At 40.8% G+C, this 22,611-nt stretch overlaps 1 protein-coding gene across 2 annotated transcripts in view; it reads right to left on the bottom strand.

Annotated features, from left to right (window-relative positions):
- The window catches only part of AFF3 (ALF transcription elongation factor 3), a 329,101-nt gene that overhangs the window by 256,043 nt on the left and 50,447 nt on the right, over window positions 1–22,611 (bottom strand). For both annotated transcript variants that reach the window (XM_077173416.1, XM_077173417.1), the window contains exons 2-3: window positions 22,443–22,563; window positions 16,328–17,179 (exon numbers count right to left, since the gene is read on the bottom strand). In XM_077173416.1, coding sequence (XP_077029531.1) covers window positions 16,328–17,179; window positions 22,443–22,563 — 973 coding nt within the window. The remainder of the gene's footprint in view (window positions 1–16,327; window positions 17,180–22,442; window positions 22,564–22,611) is intronic.

The raw sequence follows: 22,611 nt of genomic DNA, 5'->3' as shown, positions 1-22,611 counted from the left end.
AGCTCCAGGACACTTGTATAATTATTCCCTTATGCATGCTGCATCAACAGCAGTCAGGGAATTACTTTGTTTTTGAAGGACACAAGCTTTGGGATTTGGGATATGTACAGTATAGATATATAATTTCAGGCTGTTTGCATGAAAGTCAGTGAAAGCTTAGTTCAAATGTAGTTTTACTAAACTTACTTACAAACTAAAATCCTCATGTTCTTAAAAATATAAGAGTTTCTACATTGTTCATCAGTGCCAAGCTTGCTTTGTCTGCACGCAAAAAATTAAAGACCAGGGTGGAGGTATGAGCTTGTCTAATCTGAACATTTTCGTCAAGCCTCATAATTTATATGCATTTTGAAATCTGAAACAAATATTTGATTGCAAGTTATTGGGTCGGAGGTAGCCTTCAGTCGCCAGGTACTGTTGTTATAATGGAAAAATGGCAGCATTAGTTTAATGTATTATAATAGCACAGGGTAATGATCCTTAGCTCAGTACTACTGAAATACCTTGACAACAGCAGTTGAAGTCAATGGGAGCATTGCAAGTGCATATAAAAGTGCAGTCTGCAGACCATTAGGCATAATTTCATCACATCTTTATTGGAATAAAAATTGCACTTAAGCTTCTGCTGTTGTGTTGGCAATTTAGAAACACTCTATTTGCGTACATGAATTTTACAAAGACCCTCTGTTAAAGCAGCGATTAAACTACTGTTAGGGTGCATGGTCACTGGGAACTTACTTGCACCTAGTAAGAGACCAGCAAGTAAAGAGGTAAATGTTCAGTGTTGGTGGCATGAGACCAGTTTATATCTGTAGAGGCCTTGGTTCCTGTTACATGCAAATGAAACATGCCTATCCTGTGTGTTTACCTAGATACTGCATTTTCAGTATCAGCTCTGACACCCTGACAAAGAAGAGACTTTTGCAGAGATCTGCTTCCCCTTGAACAATTCCACAGGTTATTTTAAGTCTTCCCTACTTATTAGCAAAGAAATGAGATCTACACACAAACAGCCCCCTCACAAACCACATCTCTAAGGGTACATTGAGTGCGAACTTAGCTACTCATGTTTTTGCACAAGGTTTAAAAACAGATACGGTTCTGCTAAGTCACCAAGTCTCCAAGCTAGTCACATACTAGTTTATCACTGCCTCAACTGCATAGGGAACATGCCACCTGCTTGCTAACAGCAGAGGTTGCAGACATCCCAGGGAATTCCCAGCGGGGCATTGAGATGCATCCTGTCTCATCTCTGAAGGCAGGCTGTGGCTGCCCCAGACAGCCCTGTGCTGCCTTCCTCTCCACAGAAACCAGTGTATGTGTTTGTGGGCTGATGCAGCCCTTGAACCAGCTCTTGGCCTCCAAAACCAACATGAGCTCTGAAGCTTGCCATCCCTTTCCTGATGTTTCATTGGAAATACTTGTTTTACCAGAAATAAAACAAGTCAGAGAAAAGCTTTAAGTAATTTACCATTTTTCTAAAGCCTATGGGGAAATAATGGCTGCTATTTACTAGCTGACTTCTGTGAGAGGCAGCAAATAGAACACCATCCTGAAAGGTCTTAACAAAAAATATGGCTTCAAAGAAAAACATATTAACAAAATGCTTTGCATTACCAAATGCCAAGAAGGCAAAGGAAATTCCTCCAGAAAACATCCTCATGCCAATGTCAAAAGTCATGACAAGTCAAAATAAAAGAAAGTTATGTGAAAGTAAAAGAAAAAGGCTTAGCTTTGTGTGGTCTCTGGAGGAAGGAGAAGATAATTGTCAACATCTTTATCATCTAGACACCAGCTATTTCAGCTATGCAAAAAGACAGGGCCCAGTGACCCCAGACCGAAGTACAGCACAAGGCCATTTGCTTGTCCCCACTACTCAGTGGAGCTATTTTCCATTTTTATCTTTCAGTAACACAGTTGGGATGTTTAACACCTTCTGCCTTGAGTCTCAGACAAATGATGCCAGTGGCTTGGAGTCACTGGATCCTGGGCAACAATGCCACCTGTAGCACTGCCAGCCTTGCTGACTTGCTGTGAGAAGTAACATACCTCCTGTGAGAAATTACCATTTGCAAGTCTGACATCAGCTCAGGGACAATTACATACTGTGTGCAACGGGTCAGTTTTATTTAGGGGAAAAAACACCCAACAAACTCATGCCTCAGCTCTTCCTGGCTGATCTTGTAAGAGTCAAATCCATCAGGAGAGGGTTGTCCAAGCTCCTGAGCTTAGTGCTGCTTAGTGCTACTGCAATTCTCTCATCCATATACAAGAACAAAATCAACAAAACACTACCAGAGGGCTGCCAGCTCCATGCACAGAAAGTCAAAAGTAGACTTGGTTACATAGGGAGGCATCAGTTTCTTTTCACATTCACAATATGTCATACCAGTGAAGAAAACATTGTAATTAGCATGAGCTTCACATCATTTGGTTTAGCACAGCCTACTCAATGCAAATGTCTTCATTTACTTCCTCCCCATGTAAGGCCTCAGGCTCACACTGGTGGTTCCCCTCCTGTCTTATTCTGCACAGCTGCTCTACTCCTTTCCACTGATCTCACACGTGTGCCCGAGCCATCCAGCTCAATTCCTTCAATGTCCTGCACTTTTCTGCGACAGAAGTGTCCTTTCAGCTCCAAGAGTGTCCTTCATTGTCATTAAAGGAAATGCAGCAAGTCCTAACTATCTCCTGCCCCTTTGGAGCCCTTTTGTCAGTCTGCATTCTCCAGCAAGTGGAGTACCAGACAAATGCCTCCTGTAACAGCTGGGCTATTCTTTCAGCTTCACCTTCTCCATCCCCTCCTCCTCACCTCACTCTTCCTCCCAAGTGTGGTCTTTGCTCACCCTATTAAGCCTTCCTCCTCCCAAACACCATCCATGTTTTTCTATTTGGGTACTTCTCTCAGCCTTGTCGCTATCTCCTTTCTTCAGGTGCGATAGGTTAATTTACTTTCCAGGCTTCTGTTAACCTTTCCTCTGCCTTTCCAGGGCTGATAGGCTCTATCACAGGATACTTCTCGCTGTGTGCTTGTACAGCACCTTGCATAATGAATCCCAACCTCAGGCTTTTCAAAAACATTATCAAGAATTCAAGCTTCTTGTCAAACCCAACAGAAAACCACCCTGCTGTACATTTGCTGAAGAATAAGCAGGAAAGAAGAATATACAGAGCTGACCTGTTCTCACAGCTCTTTGCACCATCCTGCAGTTTCCCTCTATTCTGTGCATTTAACCCTCAGTTGTAATCATGCACCTCAAAAGCCTACCTGAATCAGGACAGTCTAATTTTTAATCTGAGCATATCACGGTTTAATCAGAAAAATTTTGTGTGTGCCTATTACTTGTTATTTAATCTGTGAAATCCAGCCTATAAAACCTGTTGGTGTAAAGATAAGCACTTTATTTAATATCCAATTAAATGTGGTCACCAGAGAAATCACAGCTTATGCAACTTTATCAGAAAAAGATTAATCTATTTCAGGCTTAGCCCAAAATGTCATAAAAGAACTCATGAATTTAGATAGGAATCCACTTATTAGCCAAAGACATTTTTCTATTGAGTAAGAACAGTCTAAATTGCTGCCTATATTTATACTTGGTTCAATCAAATTTCTGTACTCAGTAGCTGTCATTGATTTTCAGGACAATTATCAAACAAAAATGATGAACAAACTGCAGGAACATTATAGAGTCTTTTTCAACTCCACAGCAATCATTAGAAAATGCACAGCCTGCTCATTGATAATGCTTTAATGGCTCACAGGGTGACATCATCAAATTAAAAAGACAGTCACACCCGGAAGGCAGAAGATTTTCTTTTTAGCATTACAATTTACCATTTTAAAGTTAATTGTATTTCACTTGGTGTTTCAAAACACACAAGGCTGCACTGAAGTTACTTTTTTCACATTGTGTGATCACGCCCAAACCCATGATTTTAGAATAAGGAGGCAAATACTTGAACTTATTTCTTTAAATTAAGCAGACTTTCTTTCCCTGTCTAGAAACTGATATCCCTCAGTTCATTAGCTGAGTTTCCCACAGGGCCTACAAAGGCACATTCCATTTCTATACTCTTTGATTTGTCTAGCTGATTTATTTTAAAAGTACCCTATATTAAGATTATTAAATAATAGCTATGTGGTATAATATTTCCATGTTATTTATTATCTTCAATAAGGTATGTATTTCACAGTACAGAAAACTTGTTAAAAAAATAAGTATATAGGTGTATCAGAAGTAGCAGAGCTGCAGTTAGTTGCTGGGGCACAGCAATTTTGGTTTCTGTCTACTGGGTCAGCCTGAGGTAAAAGGTTCAAGTGCAATGGCTAAAAATCAGTATTGAACAATGATGCTTAATGGCCTACTTAAAATTAATCTGGTGATCCAGTCCCACTCTGCTGAGTGCAAAAATACCTATTTGTAGTCAATGCATAAAATGTATCATATAGAAAAGCTACAGGAGAGTAGCTCACACCTGGCTACAGCAGATTTGCTGAACTGCATCCTCCCCTCCATGCTGTAAATTCTTTTGTGGTACTCTACAGATAAGGAGTTAATTTGCAAAGTTTGGCATGGCTATAAATTTCATATAAATTTCAAAAAATATAGGAAAATTATTTACATGGGCAACATCTTCCTGTCACTGGATGGCAAAACTAAGCTTGTCAGAAGAGGCAGTGGATGTCCATTAGTTAGTTTAGCCTTTGCTCTGAATACACAAAAATTCAATCTGAAGAAAACAGGAGCTTTATTCTGAGAGCCATCTCACAGATGAGAAGATGGGAGTGGGACATGTGATCCAGTCCATTTCAAGAGAAATTAATTAGGCCTGCATTTGGGTGTAATTTAGAACAGACAAGAACATTGCCTGGGCACCACACCCAAGAGCCCAAGAAGGTGGGGAGTGCTTCTTATAACTGGTACTGTGCCAACCCCACAGGCCCCCAGATGCTGGCAGCAGCTCCAGAGGGGCAGATCCCTGTCCCAGCTCCTGCCTGGCCACTGCACTGGGCTGCAGGGAGCCACCAGCCCTCCCTGCCCAAGCTCACTCAGCTACAAAGCCTTTGCTCAGCAGAGCTCTGCCAAAAAGTGGCAGCAGAAGGATATGCTTCTCTGTGGACCTTCAAAGATTTGTGGTGGGTACTTTTTAGCTGAACTTCCTCTGTGGCAGCTCTTCATCCCGTGCTCTTTATATAGCAGCAATTAGCATATCTGAGAAATCCCCATTCGGCATGTTTTATGGTCTCTGCTCTGTACTGAGATAGTTCTGTAAGTTATGAGCAGAGATATGCCATAATTCCTAATGTACAACTGTCAGGAAATCACTCACGTAGATTTATGCACTGAACAGTTGGTGAGGAAACCAATTCTGAAAAGGGAGCTAGAAACTTTAATTACACGAGAGAAAAAAATTACTCAAGCACCTCAGACTGGTCAAGAAGCTCCTTTGATGTGCTAAAGACATGACCTGAAATTAATAGATTAATGCACCGTAGTGTTTTGAGTTCAAATGCTGGCTTCTGCCCCAATTTTTATTCTGTATTACTATTGCTGACTTTCTTCAAAGTAATAATAATGTCAAAAAACAACCACAAGTGTTACATCTGCACTCTGGAACAAAACAAAGGAAGATTGAAGACAAAAGACCATCTTCCCTCAAGCAATATCTTCTTGACCAAAGGAAGTTTATGCAATGTAGAATAGAAATATTCCTCCTTGTCAAACCCTGGTGTTGCTACCACTTAATGCAATGGCAAAACCTCTATTAATTTCTAGTGGAGGATGTGCAGTGAATAACTCAGATGGAAGTGGTAAACCATCAGTGACATAATCACTCAGGAACTGTCTCTGCCTCAAGTGACCTAAATGACAGGAGGAAATACAGTGAGAAACAATAATTTAAGTTTAGTAAGAAGCCTTTAGTTACGTTTCTGCGTTTGCTTCCATCTCCAGCATGAAGTTATGGAAGAGCTTCATGTGTCACTCTGGATGGGGTCAGCTGTGGCACAGAGCTGGGGGTTTGGTCTCTGCACTTCTGCACTCAGCTTTGACACCAAAACACCCTGGCTCTGCTTCCTCTGGGCCTGTGGCCAGCCCCAGCTCTGGCCAGCCTTGCTCTTGGAATGGAGTAAGGTGCATGATCCAGGTGTGCCATCCTGTCCTCTAGCAGCCTCTCACATAGTTTTCCATCTGATCCCTCCACTGGGACCACTAGCAAGTGGGGCCAAGGGAAGCAGGCCTGTTCTGGCAGCAGCAGCATCACAGAAGGTGTCCCCATCTGCCTTCACCTCAGCTAATCCCTTTTGCAACCAGATCCAAAATATTGTTTTCAGAGTTGTCATTAAAGAGCTTATGAAGAGCTTTGAAACTCCTGAATGCAATAGATTACAGTAGTAAAAAACAGAGATTTTTTTGTTTATTGATAAGAATGCAGCTGGGTATGATCAGAAGCTATATTCCCTATGCTTAGGGGTGGTGGGAAAGAAAGGACCTGCTGTGTTTCAGATGTCAGCTCTTTGTAGAGGTTGTTCACAGATATTTAGACACCCTGTTTGAGCATGAGGTTTTGCCTCTTCCACCTCCCACAGAAGCTATGTGTACCCACAAGCCCAGATTTGTGCCTTTTGCAGTACTGCTTATGGGGGCAAAACAGGTAATGCATTTTCCTCCCAAGACAGTGACTGCACATCTGTGAAGTGAGTGATGCCCCACTGTCTAAATTTTTCTTCTCATGGGAGAGGACAAGCTTCTTTAGAAATAACCACAACCATGAAGTTTGATTATTTTTCAGGGGTGTAGTCTGGACATAGGTCCATTCCCACCTGAGAGCAGAAACTTCATGGGAAGGAATGCTGTCCTAAGGCTTCCTCATGGGAGCAAACACACTACAGAAAAAAATAACATTTTGGGCCCTGCACAGCCATCTCTAAGCTACTGAAAGGTCTTGCAAGCAGACCTTATCATAAATTATGATTGCTGCTTATGGTATTTTTCAAACTGTCTCACATTGCACTTGATCCTCCCATGAGGACAAAAATTTAGACCATGACTAACTCCTTTTCGGTGAGTTTCCCAAAGCATAATTTCATTCTTTTCAGTTTCCCACACAATTCTTTTCTCAGATTACTTCACTGTTATAGAACCCAGTTCATTTTTATGTCCTCTCTATCTATGTATTTTTAACTCTTCCTGCATGCTAAACACTAATGATTTAGTGCAAGGAAGACAATTCATCATCTGCTAATGGCATTTTCCCAACTGTCCTTCTCACACTGCACTTGGTCCTTCATCCCATGCCTTTTTTCTACACAGCATACTTCTGCTCTGGACTGCTACTTCCATGAAATCAGAAATTAACCAGCTAATAGGTTTTAGGTATCAACTGTCTTTGGTAATATGCTTTCTTATATCTGATGTCCCTGAGATAGTAATTAAAATCAGAGAAGGCCTCTTGGAAAATATTTCAGAACTACCAAATCATGGTCATTTTATACACTTTGTATGAATACTTTGTTTGATTGTATTTGTGATCAGTAATCTCACAGCTGTCTTCCCCTTTTCTACTTTAGATCTCAAAGTTTCAGCTGTTACATGAAGTTGTACCTACCTCTGTATTTGACTGTGGTTGTACAACTACCTTTAAATAAATGTAAGATTTGATTAGCAATAGATTATGCTGCTGGTATTTGAATACTAATAATCTTTAGCATGTGCAAGAAAAAAAAAATCATCTTCAATATCTCATTTCAAAGAAGCTATGAAGCAGAGAGTCTTCCATCCCATCTCCCCTTAAACATCTGTTACTGATAAGAGCTAACAAGAAATGCTCTTGGTTTTCCTTTCTTTCTAGTTACATAAGCTTCCCTTACAGCCATTTGCAGTAAATGCAGAGGAGTATGAATAGCAATTTTTGGTTCTGAGAGAAGATGCTGGTTCTCAATATTCCTGACCTGTTGGCTCACTGGCTTGAATTATTTTTGTATATTTATCTTCTGAATAAATCGTGGTGAAAAGCAACTTCACATCATGCCTTCATTTCTCAGAGAAACTTGATGGTGGGAAGGGAAGAAAGTGGGAAATGTATGAGGGAATTTTGGAAAGGAAATACTTGCCCTAGACCATGTAAGGGGCAGCCTCAGCCTTTCTGGCATGCTGGTTTTGACCCATGAAATAAAAAAGGTACCATATTTCAGAACATGCAACTGTTATATATGAAATACAACTAAGAGATTTGGAACGACATGAATATATAATGTACACGTTTCTTTACAGATGCATTTTTCTCCAGACAGTCCGGTGCCTGCTTTAATTTGGAAGCTATCCATTTTCATACAAAGTTAACCAAGAGTGACAGGAAATCAGATGCTTACATTATATATCTTTTCTGAACTTGAAAAAAAAAAAACCACCCTCCTGTTAATTACTTTTCTAGGAAGCTATTTTGTGATACCACAGGGATAGATCTTCCATATTCAGAAGTGGTACAGAAACGAAAACTTTACACCACACAGTGTGAATAAAGTATGCAACATGCAGATATTTAAAAGTATATTTGTCTTCATTTATTGGTATGTGAATATGTGACCAAAAATAAAGAATTTAACTGCTTCTGGCCTGGTTGGATGAATTGACAGTTGCTGGAGATCTGACCTCTTTAACCTTACACATCAAGCGGCACATACCCATTATTTATTTAGCTGGAATTAACAGTGATCTGTGAAGCACACTGTATTTTCCTTGAGTTCTCTTGCTCATCAGTCATATCTGACCCCTGTGAGTAAGTTCAGTGGTAGCACTTTCATGTCATTCTGATTCATGAAAGACTGGGAAACTACAGAACAAAGAAGTTAAATAATTTTCATGGATTTTTTTTCTTAAATATAAAATATCCTAAACTACCTTTACATCCTACATGATCCCTTACAGATTGTGAAGGTGAAGAGTAGACAGAAATGCCCTGCCTTGCTATAATTATTGGAAAGGAGGATGTGAGCTGGTATTAACATAAGTACTCTGCAGAACAGCAGGGGCTTGGACTCCTCACCTGACAGAACACTCCAGTGTTGTGCAAGGGGCTGTCTGGGAAATAGAGTCCATCTAAGTATTTCACTGGTAATCTGAACTCCACAGCAAGCCCACCCTTGCTCTCCCTCTGTACCTCGACCCTCTCTTTTGTTTAAGAAGCCCTGAACCAGATGGGGAGAAGATGCTCAGCCAAAACTGCAGGCGGAGGGCAGTTTCTTGTGTTGGTGGGAGCACTGTGCTCCAGCACACAGCTCCTGAAACCACATCCAGAGGAGTTGCTTTCTCCAGCTGCTGAATACCTTCCAGGCCTGGGAGCAAGCCATGCTAATGGGGCCAAAGGTGGAAAAGTGATAGCAATACCGTGTATCTTTTCAGGCACATTTTACAAAGAACATCTATTAGACTACTTTGTTTCTGGTCAGGATGACTTTTATTACATGCAGTTATCATCATAAGCACTACAATGGATTAAAAAAAATCAGACAAAATGTGCAATTAAAATCTGGGGTTGGTAATTCCAGAAATCTTATTTCCTTCATCAATAACTTTAGTGCTTACCACAGGGAACTAAAGAAGCAATTAAACATGGTTGTGGACATTTTTATGCATGCACTCTTGTATCAGCTCCAGAGCTGATTCATAAACCAAGCCATCCACTAGAGGAGGGCAGGGAGGGGCGGTTATAAACTAAAAGGCAAGACAAGTTTCTCACAATTAATCATATTCTTACATCCACTGAGCTTTCCTTACTCCAAAAGTGGCTACTTTTCCAACTTCAGAAAAGATGGAAAGACCAGTTTTATCACAGGGAGGATCTGCCCTATGAGAGACCCAAATTAACTGCTCAAGTATGTTTTCAATAATTAGAAAACAGCAATCTCAGGGAAAACTTGCAAAAAAAAAAAACAAAAAAAAAACAGGTGCAAACATTAAGGAATATCCTTGAAAATCATAAATTTACATCTAATTTCAAGATACTTTTCTCTGATCACAGTCATCTTACCAATAAAAAACAAAGAGGAACAAGTGATTCACCATAGCAACAGACAGCACATACCATATGGTAATCAATCCATACAGAAAACTTTAGAGGTTATTATTCTATTAAATTCTTTATTTTCAAAAACCTATAGAGAAGTTTAGCTAGTGCTGTCCCAGGAAAAAAATATATTGACAATTAATTCAAAAGAGAAAGGAACTTGTTTCACTGAGGGTAGGAACAGTAAATTTAGGGATCTCTAAAAGTAAAGTAAAGGTGTCTAAACAGCATTTTCATTCTACAAGAGCTGTCATGGAAGAATAACCAGAGAGATTAGGCCCACTGTTTTCACTGAAGCTGCCCTCACACACAGTTGTTGTGTGCCTTGGAGACTACAGAAGGTGAGAAAGGCAAAGGCTTGTGTCATGATTTGAAAACTATACAAAAAAAAACCCTTTCACATTGTGGTCTCCACTGTGTTTGTTAAGAGCATTTCCAATACCACTCTATTTAATATACTCATTCTTCACAGTCCTACTCTGTTGAACTCTGCTACATAAATACAGGCAGTAACACACAGCCCTCCCACAGACACACTTGAAGGTCCTGAGTAACTCACCACTAGCAGGCATCTCTGCACCACACTGCTCTTGTTGTGCAGTTCTTCCTGTTTAATGTGGGAAAACATTCTTTATTTGTGGGGCAGGTCAGTGCTACCATTACAGGGATGAATTGATCTGTGTCTCCTTGTAAATGCAGCACGAACATCTGGGAAAGAAAACATCTACAACTGCCTCATACTTACAAGTACTCAAGTGCTGTGATTGCTAACTGGCTTCTCAAGCACTGCAATTCTTCAATGAAGTCAATAAATGGTAGAGGAGTATCAACACACTTAATTCTGTGTTGATGTCTCCAGTCTCTTCGGGCGCATCCTGAAACGGTGCCGGAAGAGGTCTGGACCCTTTCGCTAATGCATTCAATCTCTCCCCCCCTTTTCATCTAAAAGCATCTTTGACTGTGCTTTTATTTTCATTTCTGCCTTTCTGGGCCAGAATTAAACACCCTGGGATGTAGAGAAGAAAAGCCTGAATTCTACTCTTACTCCTGCAACACTTTAACAGGCTCCACTGCTGCCAAGGGGATGTGGTGCTGTGCCTCTGAGGAAAAGCACTTACTCAGATCTCCTCTAAACCCTCTTCCTTCCTCATGAGATACTGTTTCCCCTCTACTGTCCTAGAGATCCAGATATGTGGGATTTCCAGATGAAGTCATGATAATGACTATATTCCCTATTTAGTTTTCACGGACCTTCTGTTCTCAAATGAAATGTAGCAGCACATGAACTTGCATCTTCAGTTTTAAACTGGGATGGAACTGCTTATTATACATGTATCTTCTTCAAAGAGACTGATTTTGACCAAATTATCAACACTGAGGCCAAATTGTAGTTTTTTCAGACAGAGAGAAGAGTTATGGGGTGTTTTTGCTTTCCATTAATATGTGGGGATAGAGCTGATAGGCAAAAAAAGAGATTGCAGATTCACAGGACACTTGCTAGAGTGTGTGCCAGATGCTGATAGCTATATATAGCCACTCAAAGGAGAGTGACTGCAGAGAGTATCTTACCCAGGCAAATAGGAATTTGCCTGAGTAAGAACAGGGCAAAAATAAAAAAAAAAATTAAAAAAAGGAAAAAAAAAAACCAACCCCAAACTCAACCTTTAATCTATGGTGCATTATTTCTGCTGCAGAAGTTGTGTAAGTACTCTGTGAAGTGCATAAGAAAGAATATGTCCTCATGATGACCTTACCTACATTTCACATAAATGTGTTTCCAAATTTAACAAAACAAAATCTTCCTTTTTACCATTAGACTCATAGTCATTCTTGAATACAGCCTCTATTTCTTTGTTCCATAACCCTTAAGAGAAGTAAGCAAAGGACAATAGATAAGGCTTCCTCAATGTAATAAAAAAGCAGCATGCAGCCTATGAGATGAAATTCAAAAACAGAACTTGGATATAAAGAACATGATTTGTCACCCTGTGTTTTTATATTGTTTCACTCAAGAACATTTTAGAAAAGAGAGGCACTTGATTTCCCTGCCTCTTTTCCTCTGATATCAAATTTTGCTTCCCCTTTATCCAATACAGTGGGATTTTACCTACAGCAATATAATTTCTAAGTAGTTCAAAATGTGAAATACCAGCACTTGAGATGACGAGCTATCATTTCTACAGAGCAGTATGGTAATTTTGGAATGACCAGGAGGTGGGGTATGGATTCTAGTTAACACTGATGAACCGGGCTACTAAAGATTAAATTCCCAAACGAGTAAATGCTACCTTTCTACACACAGGTCTATCCAAATTATTCTCATTAAAACAATTTTAAAAATTTATAAGCTTCACTCTGTGTCAAGTCCATTGAAGATTTTCCAAAACTGATTAAAAATATAAAATGAGTTATTGAACTGCATTAAAAATCAACCTTTTTCATGTATTGAAAAGTAATGGTCTATAATTCGTATTCAAGAGATCTTATTTCAAGTGAATAATAATTGTACTGCAGCCAACTCTGTGCCCTGTTTCTCTGAAAACCTCATGGAATGTACGGAAGAGGGTTTTGTATCCTGCTGCTCACACACACACACGCACGCACACACAGACACACACACACTATGTGTGACACTGCTGCTTATTCTCCAGTCCTTACAGGGAAGCTTAACTTTGTTTCATTATGTGTTTATTTTTCCACTGACGGTTCTTTCAAACTGGTGAACACAAATGGAAGTGCACAGGTATCACGGAACGGTTTGGGTTTGAATGGATATTAAAGATAATCTAACTTCAACCACGGTACCGTAGGCTGGGACACTTTCCACTAGACCACATTGCTCAAAGCCCCATCCAACTTGGCCTTGAACACTTCCAGAGATGGGGCATCCACAGCTTCTCTGGACAACCCTTTCTAGTGTTTCACCACCCTCAGAGTAAAGAATTTCTCCCTAATATCTAATCTGAACCTACCCTCTTTGAGGTTCAAGTCATTACCTCTTGTCCTGTAACTAGAAGCCCTTGTAAAAAGTCCCTCCCCAGCTTTCTTGCAGCTCCCTTTAGGTCCATAAGGTCCCCTTTAGGTGCCATAAGGTCTCGCTGGAGTCTTCCCTTCTCCAGGTTGAACAGCCCCAATCTTCCAGCCTGCCTGAACAGGAGAGGTGCTCCCGCCCTCTGGTCAGCTCAGTGTCCCTCCTCTGGACTTGCTCCAGCAGGCCCACGTCCTTCTTGGGCTGGGGGCCCAGAACTCATGTTAGATAAACTGATAAGACTCTGGCAAGGGGAAATATTGTAAGGGGAGGGATAATCTCAGCAACAATACAGGCTGGGTGCTAACAGGCTGGACATGAGCTCTTCAGTGAAGGACCTGGAGGTTCTGGTGGACAGCAAGCTGAGCAGGAGTGAAGGACCTGGGGGTTCTGGTGGACAGAAAGCTGCCCAGAGCCAGGAAGGCCTCCCAGCACTGCCTACACAAACCCTAGAGCACAGTGAGTGCCCTGCCTAGCCCTTCTCAGCCACACACCTTTTGTTTTAGCTGACACAGAGCTTCATTTCACTACCAGCATTTCAGATACCCTACCCCAAGCCCTCTGCCCCTCTCCTTCTTTCCGGGCTGATCTTAAACAGCTTTCTGCCACTCTCATTTCTGTTTCCATGTAGCTTCCAGGCACTGCTGCAGCCTCCTTGTCAGCCTGCTTTCCCTCACAGTCATCCTATATGACATCTCAGCTCTTCCCACAGCCTTTGGGAACACCAGGTCCGTCCTGGCCAACACTTTTGGCCTCACTGAACAACAGAGGCCTCATTTTGCCTGCAAACATTCACAGGACCATGGCAGCTTTTGTGCTGCAAGCAGCTTAAAACTTCCAGCCCTAAAGGGGATGGCAAACATTTGATGTAAAGGAGAAAATTTATGAGTTTAATAGAAGAAATTTTTAAAAAGGATGGGAATTCTTATACAACTCTACTAGAAGATTTATGATACAAATAATAGAAATGGAAAAACATTTTGAAATTAAAAGAAGTCCAACTGAAAATCAAAGAGCGTGTGGATTAGGCAACACTAAATAAATAACTTTCAGTCTTGGTCAATATTTCTCCCTGTAGCAATACCAGTGGGTTACCAGTTTCAGCTTGTGCCACTTGAGATGGAAAAAGTTAGAACAAAGAAAATATCAGGATAAGTGAAAAATAGCTGGTCCATTGTCTTTCATTGATTTTTCAGATCTAAACATTGACTTTCGTTAGGTCCAGTTTCAAACTCCAACACCCATAGTACCTACTATTTTTCTTCTTAGAAATTTGTCCACAAATTTTCATAAAATCTTTTTTAAACCACCAGACACTGCTTTTGGTCCACCTCCTCCTTCAACTTCAGTTGAATGTTTATATTCTGTTATAAAATACTGGTTTTTTAACACTGCATCACATAAAATCTGTGAGAAATTGGTGAATATTTTAGTAGGTAACCTGCAGTCCACTCTCTCCTACTATAGTCTACATTGCCATCAGAATCTAAACAAGCTAGTTTAAAGTGATCTCAGCCATGTGTTCTCATCTAGAAACTGCAGTATAAACTTATGCTTATGCAGCAGCAGGGATTGCATACAACAAATTAAATATTTCTTTCCGGAGGTAGACAAATTTGGAATGCAAATGGTAAATCCTGAGTTTCAGACAAACAAATGATTGCCTATCAGAACTCCTTTCCATACTAGTCCTTAGAGTATTGCCTACAAGTAGAGGGGGGAAATTTGAAAGAGTCAGATAATTGCCACAGGCATCTTTAATTCTAACAACGCTTCCCACTTGCAGATAGAAGCACAAGTCTGAAAGGGGTAATAACAGCTAAATGGATATTACTATCTGCCGTTACTGATCTATCTGCACAATTACAGCACTTTGTGAATGTAAATTTGCTTATAAGATCTAGCTTAAGAGCCTAAAACAACCCCTTTTCAGGAACAACATATCACCTACATGTTGTTTGGAACTGATGGAACTTTCACTTAGAGAAAAATCACAGAAATAATTGCTTCCAGAGAGATTTCTTTCCCAAGCCAAACCCAAGGGGAATACAAGAGTCAACTCCATTTCTGAAAAGCAGGCATTAAGAGGCCAGAGAACTCACCAAAAATTAGATTTTTCCTCTCCTTTAACAATGCCAGAAACAAAATTTTAAGACTTAAAACATCTCAAGACACACCACAGCTGTCAAAAAAGAGTAAACAATCATTGCTTCTTCTCTGAGAAAGTCACAGTGATTCAGTCAAATAGAGTCCTAGAGTCCTATAAATACTATAAATTGTTGAATTCATGGGAGATCTATCAATTTTCACAAGAGGATGATGTGACCATCTTTGTATTGGCTTAGAGGCCTTTGAATACATTTGAATAAAAAAACCCACCCTTTATTCTGCCAAAACAAATCACTTCCTTCCCATCAAAACAGACCAAATAGTTGAAAAACAGACAATCACAGTCAAAGTGGTAAAGCAAAGTGTCCTCCTGGCATAAGAGGAATGTGAACTAAATGAATATACAGTAAGTCCAAGCAGACATATTCTATATCTATTGTTGATAAATAAAAGTTGTCTAAAAGCTTTTTCAGACACGTTCTCATACTTGTAGCATGGCCAGGTGTATTGGGTCAACCCACTACACCAGGTTTCTATAGATGGAAATTCTTTAAGCAGGAAACCTCAGTCTTCTCATAAATTGGCTTGAAACACAAACAGATAATACTAACTAAAAGGAGAGTCTCATTGCTCTATTCTTATCTATTCCACAGATTTCATATTGCATAAGTAATTTATTTAGATTGTGAAACTACTTTGACATTGAGGATGGCAGAACTATTTCTGCTCACATTCACTTCATTTAATCTTTGCCAAAGAGAAAGAAATCAATGAAATATGAACAGCAAGAAGCAATACACCTGCCAAAAAAAAAATCCAGGTTTTATAAATGAGCACTCTGGAAAGAGTCAGTGAAATAATATACACTACTAGAAAATGTGCCATTGTAGGAAGTGTTTTGGTCCTGAAGACAAAGAGCATTTTGCTGTTGAGATACCTTTAAATCCTGTGATGCTGCTATTTGCAATATGCTATATCAATGTCACCAAAAATATCAACATGCAAACCAGTATGTTAAAAATATGTAAAGAGACAGGTGCAATAAGACATCATCTTCCATCCATCCATCCATCCATCCATCCATCCATGGGGGTATGTCATAAGAAATGTAAAAACACTTACTTCTTCTTGCTTAGGAATGCTGAACTTGGTGATCTTTGACTTGGTCCTGGCTGAATCAGGCTTGCTGGAAGGCACTCCCCGATATGACTTGGTTGTCTCTGCTGGTAACTTCAGCTTTGGAGACTCATCCGGAGCCTGGTCCTGACCGTCCATTGGCCTTACATAGGCTGTTGGCTTCTGCTGACCCAGACTGGGCTTTGAAGCAAGAGAGGGTGGGAAGTTTTGGACGCAGTGTGCCCCACCATGCTTTGCTGGCCTCTCTTGGACTTTGGTTCCTCCTTCTGAGCTACAACTGAGCTTCGCTGGCTGCTGGACTCTGTTGGTGTTGTCTCCTAATGTGGCCCTCAGCGAGCTTTGCTGGGAAGTATTGGAGGAGGAGGAGGAAGAAGAGGAGGTGGAGGAGGAAGAGGAGGAAGAGGAGGAGGAAGAGGAGGAGGTGGGACTTGATGCATAGTGTTTTAGTTTCTCCAAATTGGATTTTTGGCTGGCCAGTTTGAAGTCACCCTTGTGTGACTCCAGCGACCGGTGTCCGTGTTTGCTCGCTCTCTGCTGGCCATCTGAAGTGGCATTGTGCCCAGCCTTCTGCCAGCCCATTGTGGTACTCTTGCTCTGATGGGCAGCTAGGGATGCTGGTGTGGAAGAAGTAGTGCTGGAAATAGGAGGAGGAGGTGGTGGTCTCGAGTCTGCGATAAGATGTTCATCGGTCTTGGGGAGAGATGTCTGAGGAACCCCAGGTTTTGGAACCCCAACGAGATGGCTCTGGTTTGACCGGTCAGTTAACAAGTCTTTCATTTCATCATAGTTGCCCAAAGTATTCTGGATGCGATTGGAAAGCTCATCCCCCTTGTTAGTCTGCAAAACAAAAATCAAGTGTTCTGCTACAGTCAACATAAGAAAAACAAAATTCCCTGCATGCTTCTGCTCAAATCCTTAGTGAAGTAAGACTGCCTTATTCAGCAGCAGCGTTGAGGGATGAAATCGAAAATCCTTATTGTCTCTGAAGACACTTGTCAACATCTTAAATCTACCCTGAACTGGAAAAGCTATAAAGGGCCTTAGAGTATATAAAAAAAGAAATCTATCACAGATATCACGCTGTAGTTAAAGTATATTACCTGGAAACTGGAAAATTTATTATTGCAACTGCACAGAATGGTTTGGATTAAATCTGACCATGACAAAACTTTTCCTGTAGCCCAATGCAAACTCTTCTTCAGTCATGAATGAAAACACTGCATTCCCAATTTCTTCCTCTGCCTGCCTAAGTTTTCATAACCATCTGGGAGGCCACGCAACATCCCATGCAAGCGCTGAATGAATTTGTCAGTCTAAGCCAGCCAAATGCTCTGAGGTGACTTGAAAACAGCTTGTGGGAAATGAGAAAAGTACAGATTATGTCCCTTCTTTAAAAATGCTCTGACAGGGTGCTCATTCCAGGGCACTCTCCTCTTGTAAAAAAAAAAAAAAGGTGAACAGAACCCTTGCCAAATTCTTCACATTTCTCAGTGCTTGCTGTGCATAGCAGGGGAATACAGCCACCCTTCCTCCCCTTCAAGATTAATTATTGTCTTAAAAATGATCCATTTACTTCCTGACTGAAAAGGCAGAAGCTTCACAAAGAAATAAAACAAGCAAACAAAACATACTGGAAAAGATTGAAAATTCTTGCTTAAAAAAGCCTCTGTAAGCAAAAGGGTATATCATTAGCATTTTTACAGCAGAGATTTTTTAAGCCCCGCCAAGATTCAGGCATGTGATGTCCTTTGCTTTACGTTTTCAGAGGAAGACAGTGCTCAGAGACACTGTCTCAGTAATGAGACAGTGGAGTTCTCCTTTCTCTCTTCCAGACATGGAGTCTGAATGGGAAAACCCCTATTGGTTTCAGAAGGCCAAGATTTCATCTCAAGACTCTCTGTTTTAGGGGAAAACAGAAAGAAGGAGAAAGAAGGGAGTAAAGGAAGTGAAGAAGATCCTCTTAAAGTTACATTTAAAAACACGAAAGATGTAGCAACCACATCAGTTACTCTGTAAAACTGGGGGTATGGAAGGGAAGGTATTCAAGAGAAACTCCCCAGTTTTGAATCTTTTCTTTTTAGGTTTTCCTAGTAGAAAACCTGAATCCAGGCAAAAATGCACAGTAAAGCACAATGCTGTGCTTGCCACATGCAAACTTTTAGAGGTCTACAGTGGAAGCATTCTTATGTCTAACAGTAGAAGCAGTCCTGTTTTGCTTCAAACTTTTCTCCTCAAATTTCAACAACACTACCTTGTACCTGTAAAATGCATTACACCTAGCTTTCTGATATGTTTTTGTTACTATGCTAACAGAGCTAAATATATATATCAGTAGTATATACTGAAGGGGTGTAGGAAGGGAAGAACATGAAAGTCTCGCATCTGAAATGTTGCATTGGAAACTTGGAGTAAGATGGCTCAAGGTTCAACCCCTATAGTCTGGTCTTCCCTCTGCACATGAGGCTGTTGCTGTTACAAAGATAATAACCTGCTATGGAAAAAAATTTGAAGGACCGACTCATAGATAGCAAGTTACTTTAAAAAAGGGTGTTCTTTCACTTAACAGGAATAACATCAATGTCCTATAGAACAGGAAACTATTAATGAGGCTAAAGATCTGGGAAGCATCACATACATCTGAAAAAAAAGAAGGTTAGAGATACCCTCATGTCTCCTGAAGTCAATTAAATAACTTCTACACTTGGGCATCTCCTTGACCAGCAGAATTGTGCTCCAGGATGCATAGAAAACTTTCCTTTTACCCAGTGCATCTTTTTATGCTTCACTGGATCTTCCACCCTGTGTAGATACCTTGTAGAGAAGTATTTTTTCAGCTTCTCTCCATGGTGGGAAATCTGCTGTTGGGCCTATAGTCATTATTATTCTGCCAGAGTGTATGTGAGGTTTCTTTCCCTGCCAGGAGCGTGGCAACAATGACCACCAAATGGAATGGGGCTCCTGGCACCCACAAGTCTCCCACAGTGCAGACATCTTGTGAGGACAGCTCTCCACCCATCTGCCTCTAGCTCCATGAACGTAAACAAATTTGTGGGCAGGTTTTGCCCCTAAGTCCAAATTCCCTAGGTCTGTTTTTTATGATGGCTTCTCTGTGGATGGAAAGGAAACAAAATCCTAATTGCAGATTATCTGTAGACTATCAACAACTCAGAGGAGTCATTGGGTTGTCTTCTACATGGATGTGATGTGAAGGTCACACACAGACATCTTGTACTGAGAGATCCCAGATAACCACAAGAATAACTGCAGCAAACTGGTATCATGGCATGTGCTGACAACTGGTCTGTGCTGTTTATTCCTTCAAGATGCACTGGGACAGCTTCAGGTGAGATTTTGTGTTGAGCTAATCTCATACAAGAGAGTTCACCTACATCCTCTTGGGAACATGGTGGGATCTGAGGTAACTTGTTTTGAGCTTTAGTTCGTCCTATTATCTTCTCTGAAATATTGCTGGCCTTATTTAAGCATTCCCACAGGGAAAACATGGTCACAAAATGGGCAGGTAGGAAAAGCATTCTGTGCAAACATGTCTAACTTAGAGTGCTCTGATATTTTTCAGCAATGCAAGACAAATCCAAGAATTTGAAGACGGCAACATATAACACTTCTAAAAATAAACCTGATGGCTGCATGGAAGGCCAGCAGAATTTTTTTTCTTCACTAAAAATACTTACATAGTTAATGGGGCAAGGTGTTCTGTCCAAAAAATATCCAGAACTAATTTCCTACTTTTTCATTCCCCTGTAAAAGAGATTTTATGTAAAAGATACTGGATTTCCTGTAATCCTTCATAGAGGGTTGCTATGGATACTTTGAACAGGATAAGGGGCAACCTGAAGAGTTAGGATTTTTGAGAAAATTTGATGTTACAGTAGTAGTGATACATGTCAAGGTGAGAGAGGACATAAGATTTAGGAGATTTCCAGCCTGCCTTTGATTTTCAGATATGGTCTTCTGAATAGCATATCCTTTGACTTTAGCTCATGTTTCTCAAGCTGTGCAGAGGAATACTGAATTTAATCAGAGCTTGCAGTGAATGTCTGCTATAACTTCATTCCCCTCTGGAAACCCCTAAAAGGTGAACATGATCTTTAAAGGGAGTACAAGTGGGTTTCAGTTTTGCTTTTGCAGAAAGGTTTCCTCTTTTGTAGTTAGGCTCTCTCCACAGTAAGATCAAAAAGCCACAGCTCTTTCTCCCTGCACTGAAGGTTCACAAATGCTTGGCTTAGTTCAGAGAGTCCAATGGTCCATTGCCAGTGTATACATGACATTCAGAGTATGCCACTGATAGAAGTTTTGATGTCCAATACTATCAGAAGGACTGATCACCCCAAGCAACTCTGCCACACCAACACAGCTGTGAGTTATACTGCTGTCCTGGGCTTTGCCTTTCCCCAAGTCTCCTTGACAAAGTTAGCTGTAGGATGCATTTCTGCAGCACCCTCTTTACACATTTGTTCAAAATAGGGACACAGTGTTTAAAGGTAAGAAGCAGGAATGGAGCCATTTTTCTGCTTGCCTCATAGGATTATCCACTCAGTATCCTCTCTGCTTCTAGAGGCAGCAGTGATTTTTCATCCACTCCTACTAAAGCTGATGGAATTTTACTGTGGCTGCACAGAGGTGCCTTCTGGCATCCCAACTCAGAAACTGCTGGTGTGTCCATGGCACATCACATCTGTGCCATGACAGTCAGTACATCAGCACAGAAGTAATAATCGAAGTGATAGCCTTTTATAAGTGATTTGAGCTTCAGTATTGCCAATTTGAGGTACCACAGACAAAACACTACTGGGGACACAGCAAAAGGCCAGGTCCTTTTTGTGTGTGGTCTGTTTGACTGGACCAAATGGGAAATCATTAAGTCATCGCTGCAGCACAGCCCTCAAGAAATGCCAAGACACAGCTGACTTACACTTTCCAGGCCTTCTTCCATGGATTAGCCCTTGACTGGTCTCACAGTAGACATTTTCAATTAGGTCATTGAAGAGTTCAAGACATCTGACATGGTTTCTAAATGCCTTTGTAATGAATCTGAAATCTGGGCAGCTGGAGGTCAGCTTCAAGGCAGACAGAGCTGTGTTCCTTCAAGGGACATGGTTTGAAAGTGGTAGATCTGTCTTTTTTATTAGGGACTAAATATAAACAACAATCTGGAAGAAGAGCAAGCTAAAAGCTGACCCTGGAGCACAAGAATTAAAATGCTAGCATGGAAGTCAAAGCAGAAGCCAGGTGCCAGGTTCCAAATAGGTCTCCTGGAAAGAGGCACTAAAGCAGCCTGAGCATCAAGGGCAAGTGATGCTGCATGGAGGGAAAGGCTTCACAATGTGGCAGCTGTTACAGTAACTTGGACATTTCTGGAAAGGCACAGCAGAAAATACATGATGATGGTTTGATACATACAAGCAGTAGTTGGGTAAATTGAGGGAGAGGAGCAGCCCCCATGGGACATTGCTCTCCAGTCCTCTTCACCATTTTCAAGCTCCTGCAGCATGTAAAAGGCCCTGCTTGACATTCTAATGCAGAGTGATGAAAGACAGTTGTGCCTCATCAAACTGCTGTTACCGTGAGGAACAACACAGGGAGTTGAGACTCCTATGCTATTTCTGCCTTTGGTGGAGGAAAAACATGTAGAGCAGACAAATTTTCTTATTATCCTGGTAATTCTTATAGGAAAAAAAAGATATTTCAGTACAATAACCTTGGCCAGGGCACAATGTTTACAGCAGTGCTTGACCTTCACACACTAGTCTTACACAATTGTTTTCTTCTAAGTATTGCAAAAACAGGATACTTTCACCTTCACCTCCTAATTTTAATTCCATCTCAAATATTGCTGGGATATTTCTAGTTTATTTCACTCTTGTGTGCTACTAACACTAGAAGAAGCTTTATACACATACATAAACATAAATATATATAAAATCCGACTCTCAGGGAATCACGCATGTTCTCTGTGAATTTTGGGAAGCTAGCACTCGTGGGAAGGTGATGAAACCTGGACAGTGCCTTCTGCAGGCTACATTTTTGTACTGAGGAATAAATAAATAAACAAAGATTCGCCCAGCTGGGAAGCATCTACCTTGTAGGGTTCACTGAAGAGGGAATAGCTCGTGTTAAATGCGCCATTGTCCTGCTGGGCCTCCTGGTTTCTCCTTTCCCACTCCTTCCTTCGCAGCACGTTTCTATCTGGCTCATAGACACTGGAGTTAGAGAAAAAAAAAAGATAAATAGTTTTTAAGAGTTAAAAA

This window comes from Agelaius phoeniceus, chromosome 2 (assembly GCF_051311805.1).
Source record: "Agelaius phoeniceus isolate bAgePho1 chromosome 2, bAgePho1.hap1, whole genome shotgun sequence".
NCBI classification, from domain to species: domain Eukaryota; kingdom Metazoa; phylum Chordata; class Aves; order Passeriformes; family Icteridae; genus Agelaius; species Agelaius phoeniceus.
The sequence above is the reverse complement of the archived record's forward strand: the minus strand, read 5'-3'. Positions and strand labels throughout refer to the sequence as shown.